This window comes from Diadema setosum, chromosome 9 (assembly GCF_964275005.1).
Source record: "Diadema setosum chromosome 9, eeDiaSeto1, whole genome shotgun sequence".
NCBI classification, from domain to species: Eukaryota; Metazoa; Echinodermata; class Echinoidea; order Diadematoida; family Diadematidae; genus Diadema; species Diadema setosum.
In genome coordinates, this window is record NC_092693.1 from 29,270,917 (window position 1) to 29,293,332 (window position 22,416).

A 22,416-nucleotide genomic window follows, 5' to 3' on the forward strand; every position below is an offset into this window, starting at 1 on the left:
TGATTTTCTAAACTGCTACTCGCAGCGAATCATTTGCTCGAAGAATCCTGAAATTTTTCGCTTATTTCACATGAATGGAAAGACTCAATAAGACTGAATGAAAAATGGCTTGATCTATCAGGAAAACTCTTAATTCTCACCACTAACCCATGGACTATCATAGCTAAAATTTGGAGCATGATATCATTCTGTTTGCCGTCTTCAGATTATCTTCAAGTTTATCGCAAAAAAAAAAAAAATGTCATTTTCAGATAAAATGCTGATATGAAATTGCATCTTCAGATAAAATAAAATGATATATATAATACGATTTTCAAGTAATGCTCTTTGATGCAAAATGCCATTCTCAGATTGAATTACATGATGCTGGAAAATGCCATCTTCTGCTAAAAATTCAGTTATGAATGCCAAGTGCCATTTGCAGACAAATTTTGATGGGCGTGGGAAGGAAGCCCAGCAGAAGGTAACTCCATGTGCATGTTAAATGACGACAAGATGCCTCAAGGATTAAGGAATAAAAAAGATAACAGAGTTAAGGATTTCTTAAAATCATTAGTTGCTGAGCTGAGAAGATGGTTTGGGCTTAGTTTCGGCGGATGCAGAGTTAGATGTTAGGATGGGATGCACATGCAGATAACCATAAACTGGAGCTTGTTTTGATGAAAAATTTGTTCACATTAGCAGCAAATTAGTTGAAATCAAAGAGAAATTGGACAAAGTATGAGGCAAATGCTGAGAAATCACAACCCAGTTACTGAGTATGTATGACAAGTTCTTGTAACGTGCTGTATCATGGGCCTATTGTCAAAACAGCAATCTAGAACTGTACAGGTAACATGACTATGACGTCAGTCAAGTACATTGTACCAGTAGAACCTGTTTGCATTATAGCTTCCTTTCAATTTGCACAAGGACCTTGATTTACTGTGTTTGGGGAAATGTATAAAAGCATCATGTGCCAATTATATCACAGGCAGGGTCTTTGATATTGTTGTTTTCCCCAAGAAATAGAGAAATCAAGGACTAGTTAAAAAAAATAAGAAATATGGAGTGGTAGGCTAGAGATGTCTCAATCACCGTACAATGGTAAGCTGTTTTGAAATGATCATAGAGCATACTGTATACGCCATGTATTTAGCGAGTCTAATTTTTCGCAAAAGTGGGACATTCCGACAATTTCGGGAATGGTTAAATTTGTGATCGTGGAGTACAATATACTGAATGTAAAAATGTATAGATGCATGTCACATTCATGTCAGGATCAGAGTCAATATTTTCGAGTGTCTTTAAATTTGCTAAGATCACTTGTTTGCGAAATTTGCAAAAATAAAAACCTCATGAAATATTCAGCATATAGAGTACACCATGCTATTCCTAGTTGTCTCTCAGCCATTCATGTTTGCTCTCATTTGAGTTCCATCATGTTACTACTTTTGCTTCTTACTGTACAACATGATATCAATTTATCAAAATTGTATAGTGATTGTTGCACAGCATTTCTTTTTCTTTTCAGGTTTTATCATATATGCATGTGTATTACCTTATAAAAAATTATTTCTCTATTCTGTGAGAGAAATGAGAAACGGGGGTGTTTCATCAATTTAGTCAGCGCTGACAAGTTGTCAGTCTCTGACAATTTCAGTAAAATCCTTGGTTTTGATTGGCTGAGATGCTCTGGTCACTGACTGTTACCATGGTAATCGTCGGTGACTGACAAGTTGTCAGCGCCGACAACTTTTATGAAACAGTACCCAGGTAATCGATTTAGCTTAATTTGATAAAACTATTGATCTTGAAGTTTGTAGCGATAGACTTTCCTTGAATTTTTATAGATGACTTTAGGTCCTATCTCTCCAGATAAGCTTACAGTAGTCTGTACTTTTTTATTAGTTTATGATGTACAAGTGTGCTTTTGAGTAACGTATCTTGGCATCGAGTTTCCCCCTTTGGAAAGTCATGTGTCCCAACATGTGTTGAGTGGGTGCCATTGAAATGATTCAGTAGCTACTTCTTAATTTATTGTATCATTTGATCAATGTGTTGTGATCCGTCAAGGTTTCAACTGCAGATAGGTATGAAGTAATGCATCATTCTGCACACACATTCTCCTCACACACACACACACACACACACACACGCACAAATCCAACCACAACAAAACTGCAGTTATACAGCGTGGACGCTCTGTACCAGCAATTTCTAATGTACTTTTCCGCTCCCAGGTCAGTGCAGGTTTTGATGGTCGATTAGTTGATCTGTTGTCTTACTGTAGGTCATCTAGGAGATTCCCTTACAGCCTCTCTGATGGCTTACTTTCGACATGGAGGTGCCCCGTCTTTTTCCTGCAAACCACATTCAATGTCCCTTTCTTTATCATTGCCTCTTATTCAGTGAATAATTTAGCATACTACTCTTACTGATGACTCTTACTGAATATATAATTCATCTCTGGTTTTAGTGTAAGAAAACATGCAATATATAAAATTGAGAAAATTAGAAATGACAAAAAGTTAGTAATATATAATACATGCAGTCCCTTCCTGTTGAAAGCTTACAGCCCCATCCCCCATAACCAGATACCAGAAATGACACAAAGCTGATGGCATCATTAATACAACTTATGGATGTCACTTGATAGGTAAGGACTCTCTAATTGCAAGCCGCTCTAGTTTCTACCACCATCAATTACCTCGAGATGATTCTATCTCAAACAGCTGATAGACAAGACAGTTAGGAAAGAAAGTAGACTCTTAATGTCCTATTTCCTTATGATGCATGGAGAAGTCTTCTGTAGCCATTGCAAGATGAATGAATCTTTTGATGTTAATCACACTGATTGTTCTTGATGATGATCCTTCAAAAAAGGGTTAAATTTTTACCCTGTGAAATATTCTTTTCTACCAAAAGTAAGAATTAGTCCAATCTATCTATTGAGATCAATCATGACTGGGAATCAGAGTTTTACAGGTACAATGTACTTCAAGCAATTGCAAAGTTTTGTAGGTGATTCCCATTAGAAGGTCCCCATCCCCATTATAATTAAGGCTGTGTTCCCCTTTAAGTTAGAAGTCATCTGACCATGTATACTGTATACGCTGTTATTTTTGCGTACAGATATTTTCGCGAATGAGGAGGTCACAGACTTTTTTATGAGATGTTGTTTTCGCGAATTGATACCTACGCCAATTTGAATGTACTATTACTCTAGCGTCTGGCTACATTTTCGCGTGTTGTTCAATTCGCGATCCAACTGTGATTCGCAAAATTCGCGAAAATAAAACCCTCGCGAAAATAACAGCTTATACAGTATATCAAATGAACATTTCCTACAAGGGGCCTTGCTCACTCAGAGGGACAATTTGATAAGTTGTGTCATTTGTCACTCTCTAAATCTTCTCCTTTGACATAAAGCCAGTACAGTGGTTTATGTGGTGAGTAAATGCAGCATCACTCTATTCATGTACCGATGTGTTGGCTCAGTGAGTAGAGTGACTGCCCTCACAATCGGGAGGTCGTGGGTTCAAACCCCGGCCGCGTCATACCAAAAGATGTTAAAAAGATGGGAGTTGCTGCTACCTTGTTTGCCGTTCAACAGTTGAAAAGGTTAGAGCAACGTCGATCTGGCGCTGCTCAGTGGCTCGTGGGCCCACGATCAATTGGGCAAAATGAATTTCCATTCTTGGACAATAAAATTTGGAGTTTATATCCAAAACAATTGTTCATATCCAAATTCATGTACGTCTGCTGTACCCTCTGCTGCTTGTTCCCAGAGAAGCAAAGAAAAAGATCATGTCTCCTAGGTTAAGTAGGCAAATTTTCATTTACATTCTGTGCTTCTGATGATCAGTAGGACAAAGTCTACAAAATTACACTGCAAATTCAAATTGTAGATTTGTGAGACCAGCATAATAAGTAGGAATATGATTCATTGTCAACAAACTCCAAGATGTTCTCCTTTAACACAGTTGGTCAGGTTTCAATTTGCATCTGTTTTTTTTTTTTTTTTTGTGCAGGACTTTCTTTTGCACTAATTATAATTTGGTGTCAACTTTTATTTGATTTTTAGAACAAAATTTTAAGGTAATTTAGTCTTAGCAAATTGCAAGGTCTTGAAGAGGCAAGTATTTTGCATTGTCATCCAGTCAAATTTTAGTGTGCATACTGTATTGAAATTCCTGTTAAGTTTTGCTGATGGGAAGTAATTCTATTGTGACAGCATGGACTTGTGTGCAGTGTGACAGTTTGCTGTTTCAATTCACCTTGACATTACCATCAGCATTAGATACATATGAAGCATGATTTCTAGAATGCCTGGTAGAGCTCTGAAATGTTGTCGACGAGCAACTTAGAATTGTCTGTAGCTGAAAAAGAAATGTTGTTTACTACCCAGTGGAGTCTTCAGGGATGAGGATGGAAGATAGTCTTGGGATAGGATTTAGCTAGAGGAATTAGGGTGGGGGGGGGGGGAGGGGAGGGATGTTACGGAAGAGTGGAACAAAACTGAGAGTAGGTATCAGTCAGGTCTGTTCTGCAATATGTCTGGTCGTCCGTCACCTCATCTTGATTTGCCCGCCACCGGAGGAGGCATCAACGGAGGGAAGCGTGGACACAAATTGGGGATGAAATGTACGCCACCTGACGGGACCGACCATGATGCGCCCCGGGGGCATGTAAAGCTGGTGTGAGCTTCCGACTCGGCCTTCCCCCGGATACTTCTTAACCCATAATTTGTCGCTGGCCGCCGGGGAGAGGGATGGTTTGGATGTGATGGGGGTGGCGTGGTGCGCTGGAACCACGGCAACAGGGGTATCTCCTCTCGCAGCGACGGGTAATCTATCCATCATGCATACTACATGAAACTGTGATTGAAGATGATGGGTGCATGGGATGAAGCTGGTAGACATCAGAGATGGATAGATGGGTAGATACCAAGAGAGTGAGAGATTAGAGAGGAGAGAGAGAGAGAGAGAGAGAGAGAGAGAGAGATGTGGGGGAGAGAAGAGTGTGCTATCTTAGTTGTTAGTACCCCTAGGTGCGGATGTGAAAACACGCCCACAGACCCTCAGAGATACAAGAAAAGCATATCTGATCTGTAGTCTCAGGAACACATGTTTTTAACTCTACGTGTGCCAGGTTTGCGCACCCAACTCAGTCAACGGTGTGCCAACTTCACATAGTTTTGCCCAAATGCACAGCCACGCTCAAACCAATGTAATTTGAATACTGGCTATTTGCAAGTAAGATAGCCATAACTTTGTCATAAAATTGACACCACAGCAGAAGCTTGCAATGTTTTTGCTACAATTTTGCTGTATTGCATTTCAGCCATAAATGCTTCTAATAACCCGTTGAGGATGGGCTGATTTTGCTACAACATGCGTTTCCCATAGACCCCTGCCCGACTATATTCGGGGCTTGTCCTCAGCAGGTTAAAAAGATGTATGGCTTTGAAAAACAGAATGTTTATCAACAGCGCTCACGCATTGCAGTCTCAAAATAGTGTAGCACTGTTAGTTATCAGAATATATTTGTGGTTTGGAATGAGAGAGAGAGAAAGAAAGAGAGAGAGAAAAAAATAGTTACCTGTATTGATTGTGGCTAAATTCATGGAATAGAGTGATCTTTGTGCGAACTGTCAGTCACACAGTTATCTTTGAAAGATGTGAAAAGACTGCATTGATTTTTGGCTAAGATTTTGAATTTGACCAGTGAATACTGTGGGAGCTGATGGGCCTTGTGTGAGTAGGCAAATATTGCAGTAATTGATTAAAGCAGTTGATGGCTATATTATCAGTGGTGTCATGTTAGGTACTACATTCGATGATTACTTACTCAAGACAATCTTGCTGCTTTTTTTTTTTTAATTGAAGAAGGTCTAAAAGCAAGATTTCATGCATTACACAGTGTGAGTCGAAGAGACATTCAGTGTGCTTCCTAATTGATTGACTGCTCTCTGCTTAATAGCAGAACAAAATGCACTGTATTAATGTTATTGTTCCTTAACCCATCAAAATCTCTTAAACCACTTATTACAGATTTTTGTATATGCTGTTAAGTTTTTCATCAGGCAGGACAAAAAAAAAAATCTTTTTCACTTCAGCCCTTTGTTGATATTTGTAATTGGTTGTTTAGGTTGCAGAATTTTCAAAAGCCTGTTAAATGTTGAATGTATTAATTAATTCTGAATTTGACAACATTTTTTTTTTTTTTATGCAATCAAAGTAAATAATTGTTTCTCTCTCAAATTGGCAAATGATTGTAGATTTCCGAGCTCTGATTTTGAGCAGATCTGATATGTTTAGGCAGTGCCATCTAATCTTTCTTCAGTTCAAGATATGCAATGAAATTCAGAGTTGCCAATTTAGTGATGGCAAAATTAAAACTTCTGCAGAAAAATCTCCCTAAGATCTGAGGGGTGAACAAACTTTAGTGACACACACACACACATGCACACACACAACAGATCATTGTGAAAATTGACTGAAAGTGCTGGCTAACACTACCTCATTGGCAAAACAACCTCAGCCTGGTTCAAAAAATTGAGGCCAAGTTTGCCCAGAGGGCTTGAAGTGATCATGAATGGATGTGTTTGTTCGTAGAGGAGTTTTTTTTTTTTTATTATGTAATTTTTGCAGAAGTGTGACTCGCATCTTCTTTAAATTATGAGAAATAGATACTAATTTGATGCAGTAAAAAGAGGGCAGTATCAGAGAAAGAAAAATATACAGTTTGAGGCCTGTCTGATGTATAATGTTTAGCTATTACTGTTTGCAGTGTGCTATATTACTATGTCAGGCACCACACTAAAAAAATGAATTGCACGAAGTCAATTTTTATATTGAGAATTATTGCTCCTTGCGTAACTTTTTTTTTTTTTTTTTTTTTTTTTTACATCAGAGACAGAAACGAAACAAAAATATAGTCAGGGCATCTGAAATCCTGTCACATTTTGACTTTCATTTTATGAAGACTAAACTGGGTGATCAAGAAAGCTAGCTCAGAGCCTGATAAGCATTCATTGCACATTATCATTGTAGGGTAGGTCTCTGGATCTCCAAAAGACATCAGTTCAAATTTGCAGGTTATCCCCCCCCCCCCCCACCATAGGGCCATTGTAGCTTCATCCTGTGCATTCATCACAATCAGGTGAACGTGCTTCAAAGTGTTTCAGAATAGGCAATGGGGACAGTTAGGCTCAATTTCTGAAGGCAGAATTAGCATTTTGAAACCCTGATCTAAATCGCCGTTCATGGGGGTACTGTTTATGCTAAAGTTTTACGAGCACAAGAAAGAGTCAATTTCACAAACATGTACTGCGCATGGTTGAAAACCTATAAACCCCTATTGTAGTGAGCTGTTTGGTGTATACAATTTTGCATTTATGTGTCCCCAGTAGATGTGATTAAGGAGAATCACCAATCGTATTTAAACACAACTTTTTGTGCATTTTGAATTGGCGTTCTGGAACAGCGTTTGAGTCGGGGCGTAATCGAGTTTTGCACTGATTACATTTCAAAATGCTGATTATGGGCCTCAAAAAGTTATTAAGTACAAACGCACCCATAGTGTGTTGGGCTAGTATGTAGCCACTGTCTCCATCTTTTCTTCAGACGAGGAGATTGTACTGTTTCCCTCCATGCGAGCTAAAATGGCAGATTATTCCCAATTTTTAGCACTCAACTTGAAACGATGATGGCAGTTACATTGCTCTTCATTTCCATGGATTACACTCAAAATTGTTGAAGCCTCAAGATTTGCTGAAAAAGGAAGAAAAACATGCAGACTTGAGAAGCTTGTATTAGCACTTGCTGCACTTGAACAGCCTGGGATTTTATCCTAGCATATCAGATGTTTTCATCTTACACCGCTCTCATTTTCTAAGGCATTCAGACTTTTTCTTGCTTGCGTAAGTGTGTTATACATCTGTGTGTGGTTCTTCTGTGCTTGTAATTTGCAATCTTAGGGCTCCCCCTCCCTGCCAAAGCCCGCCCCCCTTTTTTTTTTAAAGATTGAATTGTGTAGTCAAAACGTGTGCATTCATGAGTGTGTGTGCTCGTATGATTGGTTTTGATGTAGTGTACATTTACCCTCTGCACATGGGTGTTTGTGTGTGTATATAGCTGTTTGTCTGTCTGACTGTTCAGTCATCTTGGGGTATTATCTTTCTTTAAAAATGATTAATACGTAGATATGTGTATATGATGTGCATTTGTGTGTAAGTTCAGTTATCGAGCGAGCAGTTGAATGCAAGTTCTCCAAAGATGGGCAATGAATTTGAAGCAAGACATTCGTGAATAATCCTGTCAACCATGAAGAATTCTTAAGGTTATGATATCAAGTAGGTAATCTGACAAGCCCCTCTATTCATCTGTATCTTTGTCCTTAGTGGTGTATCTAGAACATGTTAATCTTGTTTTCTAGATGAAGGAAGTGTTAACTACGATTCCCTTGATTTGGTCACCAAAACAAAAATCTTCTTTATTCAATTAGAGGCCTATAAAATGTCCTGAGCTTATGGAGTTTCACATCTCTCTATGCTTTGCTCAGCCTTGTAGCCTCCCATCAACCCTACATCCTCACTTTACTACGTCCATTTCCATGAACTGACAGTCCAACCCAGGGTGCATATTAATTGATACTCGCATAGCATTGGTATTCTTATTTTGTCCTTTGGATGCAACATTATGACCTTCTGTAACCTTCCCATAAACCCACCCCATTCCCCTCTACATGACCTCAAGCACCTCACATTTAGTGTTTCAAGGCGAAGATTGATCACATAATGCAGGTCATGTGTGTCCAGAGTGATATCATCGCATAAATCGATGAACTGCAGTGGGACAATTGTCGCATTGGATGCCCACATCATTCAGAGGTTCGCTGATGACTTCAGGAGGGCACGGAAAGGTGAGATCTTACACGGGGCTCAGGGCGTCGCACCCTTTTAAATAAACGATGTCCGACACCATGGGCCGGGCAGATGCGTGCCGTTGGACCCCCAGACGATTAAGATATATTTATGGGCTGTTGCTGCCAGACTCGAGAGAGTATCGGATGGCTGTGATACAAATTAGATCCGTCTCTGGTGTCCGCTTGGCAAAGAATCGAATGGGGAAAATCCTCCATGAGCCTGAGCAGCTTGCTTATGTGTGAGTCCTTTTGTTGTTTTTTATGTCCACGCACCCCTCTCGTGAGCTGTTGTGTGGCAGGTTAATTTGCGGTGATAGCGGTGGTATCGTCTCCTCTCCTAAGTAGCTTTGCTGGCGTCCAGCTTGTTTTTTGAAATTGCAACAACACTTTGTGGATGATGTACTGGCTTTCTTTGTCATATCATCTTTCCGCAGAGAGGTTTTTCTTTTTTGTCATTTGTGTGAGTGGCTTGAAGGTTTTTTTTTGTTTTTGTTTTTTCCTCCAGTGGATACCATTGCACAACCAGCTTTCTAGATATTTCTTGAAGGAATAGATGTTTTTTGTTGTGAGCCATTTGGTATACCAGTTTGGTAGACTGCATACATCTCTATAACTGTCCATGTCATTCCCAACCAATGGCATCAAGTACAATGCAGATAAAGGAAAGTCAGTTTCACTCTCCTTGTTTTGATTTCCTAACAAAACCGTAACATGTTTGGACCGTGCATAACTGGTTTAGACAAAGATTTCAAGGTTTTGCCGCATTAAGTTAGATATCAAAGGCTTTTCTTTAAATTTTTGCTTGTAGATGGTGTGTGGTTAAAGAAAAAACTGTGGGTTCAATTTTAGTTGAGAGTTCCAATCCATACTGGCAGTAAGGGAAGTATTTTCTGGCATTTCATGGATTCTGTGTGAGTGCTTAAGTTGCCTTCTCTATTTCACCTGAAAGCACAGGAATCCCAGTAACTTGATATATGGTGACTGAGCCATGACAATGTTCAGATTGTGGGTTCATTTCTCTCCAACATCCTCACGGTACTTTGAAAATGAGAGCTACTTCTGCTTTTGTCGTATTATACATGTGTGCTTAGAGAGCTGTGGATTGTCTCTGAAAAACTTGTCATGCGGCAAGACAAATCCCCCCATGCATTATTGTGCTTCCCCCAGTTGTGACTTCTATCCTTAAACATAGTATGACTAGACTGCAGTGTTTTGTATGTACGCAGGGAAGTCTTGGCATTTTGGAGATGACATTGGGCAAGCATCTCTCTTCTTTTTTTTTTTTTTTTGTTATCAAATATTATTCATTCTTGTTTTTCTATTCTATGCCTACCCTGAAGTGGGCTTGTGGCTTTCCTTTTCTTTTCCCTGCCCTGCCACTTAAGGGGATTTGTGGCAGAGAAAATGTAAAAGGGCGATGCGTGATAAACTTTGAGAGACTGTGGGAGGAGGGATGCTTGAGCGTACTGAACTACGCTTTGTGTATACGTGATGATTTGATCACCGTAGAAGCCAACGGGGACTTCAAACTGCCTGGGAGAAGATCAGACATTTGTGTCTGCTTCTAAAGTTTGACAGAATGGTTTCCAACGGCTCTCCATCTCCTTCTTCTTCCCTTCTTGTCCCCCCCCCCCCTTTGCCGACATCGACATTCTCTTCAAGCCTCAAATGAGTCTGAATTGTGTGGGAGACAGACCGGTGATAAAGACGGAAATGCACTTTTCTTTTTTGTATGTGGCCTCACACGTCTAATGACGTCACAATCTCTAAAAATACACGTATATGTCAAGTGTCACTCATTGGGCATATAATGACATGGATTACAAATGTTTTGTGAATCCATGCTAGTGAGAGAGAGAGAGAGAGAGGGGAAAAAAAAATACAGAGGGAAAGCAGATGAAGTTTTTTCCAATGTATTCGGAGAGTTGAGTGCCTGTTTGTTTATATCATAATATTCTCGTTGTAGATCTGACTGATGTATTAGTTTACCATCTGTCTCACCTCTTTTATGATTAGGACCCCAAACTTCCTTTAATGATTTCCATCTTTGCAAGGGTTAAAAATGATGTGTGTGTGTGTGTGTGTGTGTTATGATCTACCATTATGAAGAAATTTCATTTTGCGTAACACATTGCCATCAGGCGTGCAAAGAGGCCTGTAAAATACTTTCATATCTAATGTAGATGACCTGTTTTTCCCCACTGGTATCTGCGTGTATTGAAAGTTCGGTGATCCATACTTTCCCTTTTCCATGCACAAAATGCAATCCTTCAATCATTGCGCGACTACACCCTACCTTCTAAGGGAATTAATGTTCATCCATGCGTAAACAGTGCTGTGGGTGAATTGTTCATGTGATATCATGATGTTTAAACAATATACATGTAGTGTATTTGTCTTGGTGGCCTATTCAAAAGAAAATAGTGATACAAGTGGCTGTATTGCGTTGATGGCCTTGGGTTTTATAATTAGGAGGAACCTGAGGTGTATAGAGGAGGGATGACATCTGAAGTAATTTAAGTCTATAAATCTGGCTTAGTTTGCTTTGTGCGTTCCTGAGATCACTTTTTTGTTGTTGAATAATCTCTGAAGTTGAGGTAGCTTTCTTTCCCCATCATGTGTTAGTTTGTAGATGATATTCTCGAGTACAAAAAAGGTCTGATAATTTAACCATCTTGTTCAAAAAAAAAAAAATGCCACACCACACTACAAATGGATGTCATAATTAGTGATGCAGCTACAGAATAACATAGAAATGACTAATTTGTGGAGGTTCATCGAGAAAAGTGCCATAATGATATTTGCTGGCGTGTAAGCTACTAGCATTGTAGGAGTCACATCAAATAAGATGCCCTTTGGCAAATGGAATGTTCGTAAATGCACGACCTTGTGACACAAAGTCCAAGTAGTTTGTGTTTATGCTTGTCTGTTTGTGCTTGTGTTCAATGCACCTACAGTTGTGAGACTTGGTCAAACCTTGATTGAAAAGATTAAAAGATCATTAAAAAAATGATGATGTACATTATAAAATACATTATGGGATTGCAAGATCTGTGACACAAACAAAGGTTGATGTGGAATGAAAGAGACTATGAAATCTTAATTGTGATAAACTATGCTGATTTAGCATTGGAGAAGTGGTGTGTTTAAAATAGAAGGTAAATAATAACTGGCATTTCATGATTCTCATACAAATAGATTATTATCATGGAAGTACACATCATGTGTTGACATATGAGAGATATTTGATGCTCTGACTCATACCCCAAAATAATCTTCCCCTCTTTCTTCGTTTTCTCCTCTGCTAGCCTCATCTCAAAGATGCTAGTGCGCAAGCCGGAGAGGCGGATGACCCTGCGGGAGATCGAGAACGACCCCTGGCTGCACATCGGGAGGCGGACGCGGCGGCCATCGGACCCCGTCATCACGCGGGAGCAGATCTCGGAGCAGCTTCACGGCAGCATCATGGACATCATGCTGAACGGCAAGATGGCCGACAGGAAGTCCATTCTCGAGTGAGTAGAGAGCCTCCGGAACACAGCGGTCCTCTCAGCATCACGGCAAACCCCTCATGATTACCACTAAGTTCCGCTGCCAATGGCAGTTGGCAGCAGAAAAAGTATGGGATGTGTGGAAGGAAATGCTGAGGACTTTAAGATTCCAACTCAGTACCTTCTATTGTAAACCTTCCCACGTTCAATCTAGTCTTTTATCAGAAGACTTGCATTTGGCATTAGTGTGGTAAAGAAGAGAATAGATACCAAATGACATAGGCAACAAAACAGCCGTGATACAGTCCTTCTTGTAGCTATTTATACAGCATTGTGTTCCCAACTTTTTAAACGCAAATGACTTACGACTGATGAATTTCAACAGCTGTTTGAACAAATTGCAGTTGTATTACACAGAGTTCTTCTGAATTGGAGGGGATGACAAACAAAATGTAGCATCAAGAAATTACAATGAAAGCTTTCCAATTGCCCTGAAATTTAAAAATATGGATTTTCACGCAAACATCTATTTCTACTGTAAGCAAATATGGTAAATACACCCCCTCAACTTGTCTTATGAATAGCCTGTGTAATTAATACTTTCTCACAACAACTTTGCTATACTGGTGATTTAACCATTCTTTCACGCAAGCCGATGGTTCTTCAAAAGTCACATTCCGGATTCACTGTCAGTGATGCCAAATAACGTATCAAATGTCGGGCTCCTGAAACCAGCAATTAGGAGTTGAGGCATTTGTAAGGCATTTGTGCAATGCAATTATCCGTATTACTTGCGTCATCGTCGTGAGAGCTGCTACGTGGTGTTTCACTTGTTTTCCTGTGTGGACCATCTCTCATACATATCTGTGCTTTTATTCTTCATGATATCCAGCCTTTGTCATTTTTTTCTTAAATAAACATATTACTTTCTGTTTATTGTAGACTTTATCAAACAAATATCCTAAATGTGTTGTTTTAACTGAGAACCTCACAGCAACCACCTCGGGCAAGTTGTTTGCATCATTTCCTCAAACTAAAGATAGGGAGACTTTCGTTTTAATAAATGATAAAAAGCCTCAGCATCTGACATTTTCCCTGTTTTTATGCTGACAATGTTTACAGCACAGTTGAGTATTTAGACTATTCCACCTTTACATTATTGACATAGTTTATTCAGATGTCAGTTTTTGTGTTGTTGTTTTTTTAAGCTTTCTGCTTTTTAACCTTATTGATTTGTTTTGTTGTATCCATTGAAACTGACACTGTGTTTCCGTTTTGTTATGACAGTTTAATAACTTGTGGTATAGCCAAAGTGAAGGCTTATCGAGTGCTGTAGCAAAAGAATAAGTATCCTGGTATTTGAGAAATTTTAGTATTTTTAAAGTTCATGTTTAGGTCGTAGATATTTGTAATTCATATGCTTGTAACATTTCATTTTGTCGTGAACATTGTGTTGGAACAAGTTCATTTATAGATTGCCTACATATTATATTCTCTCACATATTTAGTTGTTTATCCATTAAAAAAAGAATCTTTCATTTAATATATTATTCAAATACGTATCAAAGAAAAGATTGGGAACAACATGGAAGTATCAAGGGTGATATGTGTATATGTTTGGCCATATAAAGATAAATAGAATTTTCAGTACATGCTCTAAGATTAAAAGTAAGAGGTCAAAGATTTTAATTTCAGACTTCAAAATTTCAGACTTCAAAATGTCAGACTTCAAACAGTAATTTTGGCAGTTTTTCATGCAATTTAAGCAAGCTTTGCCACATGAGCTGTGAAAATGCAGAATAAATGATGACTTTGTTTTCAAGAATTTTGTGATTGTTAAAAAGCAAAACTGTCAAATAAACATGTTCTCCATGTGGAAGTACTTGACAAGGCTGGTCACATGAGTCTACTAGTATAAGTCCTAGTACAGCAAACCACTGTTGTAATTGCAGAAAGGTCTGTTAAACAGTTATTGTCAAAGTGAATTTCTAAGTGTATTTTAATACCTACAATAGTATTTGATGTAAATTGATGATTAGCCCAATAAAGAGTGTAAGTCTCTTTAGAGCTTATTGTGGATATCATTTTGAGTTAGGATGTGTTGGCAGTAAGTAGGTTAGAGGGGAAGTCTGATTTCAAAGATAACATCATTGAGGACATCATCCAGTTTTGCTAAAAAACAATTACAGTAAAGGGCAGACAGTGACAGAAAATATGTTTCAATTCAGAAAGCAAGGTACACCCTGGCACAATGAGCTACGTTTTCATAACAAGCTCACCCAATGTAAAATGTGCTGTGACAAGATTGCCAACAGAGAGTATGGCTTTCAGAAAACAGATAAAAACACGAGATAATGATACTTGATATTGCTAATATTGATGTAAGCTTGTTTCGAGTAAGCAAGACTATTGTCGTGGACACATACCTGTGTGTTATGCCCTGTGTAGATATGAACTTGTGATTGCAATTTTGGGAAAAATTACAATTTTTCTATTCATCTATAGGATATTATATCAATTTTGTATACATAACACAATTGTGTTCCCCTTTGTGTAATTCTTTGAACTGAGGAAGAGTAATGAAGAACATAAAGTTTCTTTGCTAGCTCCTCTGGATTTCAATTTTCACTCACATTTCAAAGGATTCTGAAGCATTAAGTTGTATTCCTCCCCCCCCCCCACAGGTCGATAGAAAAGGATCGCTACGACCACCTGTCAGCCACGTATTTCCTTCTGGCGGAGCGCAAGCTGAAGAAGCAGAAAGAGGAGCGGCTCAAGTTCTCAGCCAGTGACATCAGGAGGACCATGGGCAGTCCCCAGCCCCGCGCAGGAAGTGGGGGTCAAAGGTGAGGCAGAGACACTTCTTCTTCATCCCCCCTCCATTCCCCCACCCCCACCCCAAAGTCTTGTCTCTGTACGCAAGCTTGCATGCCCACGCTCCAAGACACCATGTCAATACAGCGCTGGCTGCATAATTGTGAAGGGTTTGGCAGAGCATGGCTTTCCACAGATTTAGGAATACCGGTACCGGTATACCTGATTTGCCAGGGAGCACGTTGCGAGGCAGAGAAGCCAGACAAGCTAATGCACTTACAGCTCACATGACATGCACATTAATGCACTGGTATACACAGTGCCTATGTTAAGACCGGTGCGAAGTCACAAAGTGGCTTTATGCAGATTCTACCAATTTATCAATATATCATATATATATATATATATATTTGTTTTTGTTTTTTTAAATCAGATAAAATGAATGTTTTGAAAACCTTTACTTTACCATTTTCCAGATAAGTAAAAAGTATGCAGACAGCACATACATAATTAATTTGATACACTGTAGAAGCAAGCATGAAGGAGACCTGCTGTACCATGAGTGTAGTAGCAAGGCATGTTTTATTAGTATTTACATATCAAAGGGATTGCATAGTTTTTACTGAGATGGGGATTAACTTTTTTCTGAGATAATGAGGAACCACTTGTATGACATATTAAGGAGCATGCAATTCTAAGAGGAATTAAAAGTATATTTAATGAGAACCAGTTTTGAAAGGGATGAGATATCCAAAAACAAAGCAAAAGAAAGTGGTCCTAAGACCCAACTTTTATTATTGGCATTATACAAGTTGTTCTCGATTATCATTTAAGCACTGTATAGTGTGCAGCGGTTAATCACACCACAAATTCTCCATTCCTTGCTGTGCAAGTACCCATGCAATGTGTAGTATTAGTTCAGATCCTGATGCTTACCTGCCATAATGTTTTCTGGTTAATATGTTTCTGCACACTTTGGTAGTACAACAGTGCACTATTAACATTGTTGCATATTGTAGCACTGATGTTAGTGCAAAGCATCACTATACAAAGGCAACCAAGCACCACTTTGCAAAGGCACATGAACTTCAATGTTTAGATATAATGTTCCATAGACATGAAAAAACTTATGGTTTTGATGTGCATGTGTGTGTTGTGTATATGTGTGTGTTGGTGTTGGTGTTTTCTCAAGTGTGAGCGTAAATGCATTAATTGTGCTGTTCCAGTTTGCTTTATTTAAAAAAAAAAAGTTTAGGGGGTAATGGTCTCACCTGTGGACAGGTACAGGATTAAAGGCTCTGATTTGTGCTTGTGTATGTGTGTATGCATATGTGTGCATGATCAAGAGTATAATTATGGTGTCCATGCGAGTGTATGTGTTGGGTGTCCATGTGTGTGGCTATGAGTGTCTACATTTGTGTGTCTGTGAATATGTGTGTGTCATTTGGTTGGGAGCATAAGCTGGAGTAAGAGTGTGTGAATAATTAATTACGTGTTGAGCGGTGTGAGAGTGGTTGTCACAGACGAGTTGGTGTGGGAGGAGGAGGAAGAGGAGGAGGCCCTCTACTGGCCATGGTCAGTGACAGCGCAGTGAGACCCATGGGGTGTGATACTTGACCATTCAGACACGACCTGAGGTAACCAACAGATCACAAGCTCTGCTTTAGAGAAATTACTGAGGTTCCTTTTCTTTTGAACCTATCTTACATGATTCGAGGATGATTTATGGATTTATTGCTGATTGCCTCATTTATACACTGTACAGAAAAGTATTTTTTTTTAAATGATGTTAGATTATTTATTCTGTTTTTTGATAGTTAAAATCATATAGGTTATCTGTGATGCATGCATGCATTAAAGTAATGTGTATTTTGAAAAAACAAAAACAAAAACAAACCTTTATTTATCTATTTAGTCACATGCCAAATGGTAATTGCACCCCACAAGATTTAATTGTTCCTGCTCATGTTCAGCTAGAAAATATGTAAATAGGATTAATTCTTCTTCCAGATCTATCAGGGGGCCTGGATTGTTATATGCACAGTGGTACATAATTTTTTTATTTATTATTATTATTTTTTTTTTGTGATGACCTGTTGGATCACAAAGATCTTGAAATTTGAAATTATGGTGGCCTGAGGCACAAGCAAATGTAACAGTCTCTTTTGAATCTTAATTGCCTGATTTGGCCACCGAGAGATGGCCTTATTTTAAATTTGATGGCCAGACATCAATTTTAAGTGGCCATTAACCACTCATTTTAAGCCCTGTTATGTGTGTAGATATGTTTGTTAGAACATATGTATTTCCTTCTCTCATATATCAAATGTCTGTCAAATTTTGTGTGTTTTTTGGAAGAGATAACCCCACCCCACATCCCCCCCCCCCCTTCATTATAGTTGCAAGTTCTGCTTTATCTGGTCCTGTATTTTGTTGGGAGAATGATATACAATGTAATTTTTTTGCCTTTATCTGTCCAGCTGTTCTGCCCATGAAGTGAGGTATTCCTCAAAAGGTCAAGCCAGGGGGAGGTCACTCTCTACTGATTGCTGGTTTGCCCTCAGCTTGTAGGAAACAATTAAGAAGACCGTTGCAGAACGAGAAGGCAATGTGTCGAGCCCTTCCAAAACAAACAAACAAACAAAATTGGCAGAGCTGTTCTTTCAGGGAAGGTTAAAGGTGACAAAACCAGGTTATGCTTGACATTTTACGATCACTAGAAACAATGCGTATGAGTCTACTTTTGCCCTTCCTGTACACATGTACTGACTTGTCTCGGATACACAGATGACTTAATCAGGCATGCATACAGTGCTCATTATACATACACAAGCATATCAGCTTCCATGTGGTTTTCAGTTGTTTTTGTCATAGTATTTGTCGTGAGCTATCAGTCCAAACACTATTTCAATGTCAGCATTTTTAGAGTTCATGTTCGAATATAGAAGTACAGACCTACATTTGTATCAGTTTTAAGAAACTGAATATTATGTTCAGAAACCACTTTAAGAAATCTTGGTGGTATGTACATCTACAAATCATGATCAAGTAGTATAGTCAGAAAGTAATGTATGTCGCCATGTTGAAAGAGAGTGAGAGAGAGAGAGAGAGAGAGAGAGAGAGAGAGAGAGATACAGATGGTATTACAGAGTGCACCTACACTGACCAACAATACACAAATTATTATTTATTTGTGTATTAATGTGAGAAATGGTTGCTAATAATGGCTTATTGCCCTCAGTCAAACCTTTCCGCCACCTCCCACATCACCACCTGTTTTAAACAGCTTGTAAATTTCACCTGTCACCTGGATACTGGAATTTACAGCTTGTTTAGGCTTTGGATACATACATCCAGGAATCTTGGCAGGTGATATGTGTTAATGGGTCAGAGAAAGCCACACCACAACTTGGAATTTGAGACAGGTGCGAAGAGTAGTGAATGGGTTTGTCACTATGGAAACGATGTAATGTTATGAAAGCATTGAATTACAGGTGTGTGTGTGTGTGTATGTGTATGGGAGGGGGGGGGGGGGTGGGGAAGATGTGTCCAGAAAGATTTGATTGATATTTGCACATGGTTGCATGTTACTTTACCCCGTATATGGTGTGTGTATGTTTGTTTTGTTTTGTTTTCTGAGCATGATCAAGAAGCTTCTACGAGTTCAGACGATGCTGCTAAGTTAATATTTAGTGAGCCAATTTAGATAATTGTGGTTCCCCTGTTGTTAAAGCAAGGCTCCTAACCTCAAGAAATAATGTGGTTTGCATACACCCGGTCGATAATGAGGTCACCACTTGCGAAGCATTAGTAGTTAGTGGTCCCATGTGAACACAGTTAACAGCAAACTCATGGTTACGCTTGGCCCCAGTAAGCACAAATTGAAAATGAACAGCTCCATAACAGAATTGTGCGGTATATTTTTTCAGAGGTGGAAAATCAATCAATTTTCTCCGAAAAAGATCTCCGAAAAAGAAATAATACTTACACATGTAGATTCACATTCTGTCACCTTTTGCTTGATTGTGACTTAAATCAGCATTCAATTGTCTAACAAGCCTAGATTCATGAAGTATTATTCTCAGGACTACTAGTAAGTTAGAATATTTGGCATACACAATGGTATTCATTATCAATCTTTTCCTGTAAAATTTATAAGAAGAGAAAAATCATCTTACTACTAAGCAACCTGGCAATTGTGTCTTCCACTCAATGTGTGTAGTAACAGTCCATGGTTGTATTTGTGATTTCAGCTGTTATGCGAAAGAGATGAAAACTGGTTATGTATTTTTTTCCCTCCCTCATTTACTCTGAGGGTCATCAGTCATCGCAGTCCATGAGGCCACATGCCTATATTGAGGGAGGACCAAGACAAAATCAAAATAACAAGCTTGCGTGATTGGTTGACAATGCCTTCGCAACATTGCGGACTTAATTTGCGGGATTTAATTGTCCTCATGGCATCACTCGGGGTGACAGCAAATTGTGTCAAAGACAGAACCATTTTTCCTTCCGATCTTTTTTTTTTTTTTATACAAAGCAGGACAAAAGCAAGCAAAATGTCTGCTTTACCATCACAGGTAAAAAGTAATCATGGACAATTTTTGATGAAAGCCAATTAGATGTGACTTACACTACATTGCTGCATAAGTTGTTATTTTCGCGTACAGATATTTTCATGAATGAGGAGGTCACGGAAATTTTGGCGAGGTGCTGTTTTCGTGAATTGACACCAGATTATAGTAAGTGCACTATTACACCAGTGCATGGCGACATTTTTGCAGTCCAACGGTAATTTGCAAAAATTCAACCCTCACGAAAATAACAGCTGATACAGTACCTTGATATAACAATGATGACTGATTTCTCTGATTGCTGAATAATGACAAAACAAACAAACAAAGAAGTAAGCAAGCCTGCACGGTGGTGTAACGAGGTATCCTCCTTGGTTGGTATGAGCTGGTTTTTGAGGCTAAAAATTAATTATGATCACTGGCTGCCCTTTCCTTTTTCCTTTTCTTTTTTTTTCAATGTGCAAATAGGCCTGTGACCTGTGAATACATGTTGAAGCGTTATCTATCTGGGTGTCTGAGATCCATCAGAGTTGCTGTTTGGTCATAAAAGTGGATCAAATTCAGCCCTAATTGTTGACAGGCTAAGCAGTGTTAAACATACAAAATTTTATCTCAAATTCCCATTTGTTTTATCAAGGCTGTGTTACACCTACCATTCATACATAGACAAAAGGGTTTCGATCCTTAAGCTAGTGTTACAATGTAAACATTAGCTCAGTTGCAAATTTTCAGTTAAAGACCGTGTTGCTTTTGAAGATGATCTGCAAATGCAAGAGACCACAGCTAAGACCCTCTTTTCCTCATTTCTCATTTCCAGGAGAGCTCAAGAAGAGATCCAGCCTGATAGCTCCAAGCCAGGTATCAATAATAACGGCAAGCAGGCAGCTCCGGTCCAGCCCTCAACCACGCCCACCTCCTCCAAGCCGGTGGCCATTCCTGGCGCCACTGGTGGTGGCATGGGCGGCGGGGCCAGCAGTGTGGGGTCAGGAGGCGGTCGCTACGACGCCCGCCAGCTGGAGGACTCGCCCCTGTCCAACAGCCCCCGCAGGCACCTGATCGAGAGGGAGCACCTCACCATCCACCCCAGGCATGGCAGGAGTATTGTCAAGGAGGGGCTTGGCTCTCTAGATGTGAGTATGAGGCTCAGATGGGTATGGCACTGTATGATAAGCAAGAGGTTTCCCTACTGGCACCGCTCTATTCATTGTAGGCTAGGGTGTTCCTAATCTACCGGTGATAATTTGAGCAAAACTGCAGCAACAACTACCCCCTTAAAAAAAAAGAGCAAAGCAAAGCAAAACAAAACAGTAAGAACAACTTATAATACTGATGATAACAACAAAATGAATATGGAACCCTGATTGTTGTAACTCTTTGAATGACTTTCTGAAGATTTTAGAAAACTACAAATAAAGGTTTGGGAGAAAGAATTGATTATGGACATAAAGATGCATAAATGAGATGACACCACAAATGCATTAATGACTATGAAACAGTTAATGTGGCATCTTCTCCAGTGTGGTAGATAAAAGAATGAAAGAAAGAAAACAATGCCTTTTTATCTCAAGAAGCTGTAATATTGTGCTTATTTTGCATAAAGATGCAGAAGCACACATTTTAAGAGGTGAAGGATTTGCCGAAATGGTTCCAACTTTGAGTCGTTGTCTTTGCTCTGTTATGATTGTGCGAAGTGACTGTTCACTTGCTTCATTGGTCAGCCTTCAGAGGTGACCGGATATAGCGACAGGCTGACCAATAAAACACGCCGCAAGATCGCTTTGCTCGGACAGGTGAGGGAATGGTGTGCAGTCTTTTGAACGCAGTAACGTGGTGCCTCACTGCGTAGTTCATTCCAAAATGTTGTGGAGTGGACACAGCTACCCTAATCATCAAAATGCATGAAAGAGTTCACTCATTATGTATGAATGTTTTCATAGATCCTTGTGTGAAACCTCACATTTCATAGGTTTTGTGTGAATGGTAAAGTCTTTGTTTTACATGGCATAATGTATGTTTCTGCTGCTCGAAAATGAAATTAAACTAACAAAAATTTGCTATTGAGACAGTATGAATGCCATGATGAAGATTCCATGAAAACTGTTGTCTTGTTTTTGTTCATATTTGCTGTAATGTAAATTGCCAGTGAGACCCCGTTTACAGTGCGGGGCTGGGCCGAGCCGCGGCGGAGCCTAACCTCAAAAACGCGGCCGAGCCCCGCAATTTTGTCCGTTTACACTGCCGGGCTCGGCCGCGTTTTTGATTCAAACCTTTCAATATTTTGTCGTAGTGGCGCTCTGCTTGTAAACAAACGCAATTTGGTATTGTCTGGTTTTCAGACCCTTTGCCAACTGAATTCCGTGGCGACGAAGTCGCCGTTCGGGCAAAGGCCTTTGCCGAAGGAAAAATCCTTTGCAGGACAAAACCACCTTAAATTATACTAGTTTTCGACGTTGAGGGGGTTAATATCCTGAATAGCGAAATAGTACAGTCAGAGGGTTTGGAAGCCAGACTAAAATTGGCCGCGCATTTGGCCCAGTTTGCGTTTACACTGAGAAAAGGCCGGGTTCGGCCGCGGCCGAGACCACCTCCAGAGCGTGGCCAAATGTGCGGCCAATTTTGGCCTCGCA

At 39.4% G+C, this 22,416-nt stretch overlaps 1 protein-coding gene across 1 annotated transcript in view; it reads left to right on the forward strand.

Moving 5' to 3' along the window:
• The window catches only part of LOC140232669 (uncharacterized), an 85,224-nt gene that overhangs the window by 52,688 nt on the left and 10,120 nt on the right, over positions 1–22,416 (forward strand). Inside the window, exons 3-5 of the mRNA XM_072312774.1 lie at positions 12,219–12,425; positions 15,086–15,247; positions 20,607–20,919. Of these exons, the coding sequence (XP_072168875.1) occupies positions 12,219–12,425; positions 15,086–15,247; positions 20,607–20,919 (682 nt within the window). The remainder of the gene's footprint in view (positions 1–12,218; positions 12,426–15,085; positions 15,248–20,606; positions 20,920–22,416) is intronic.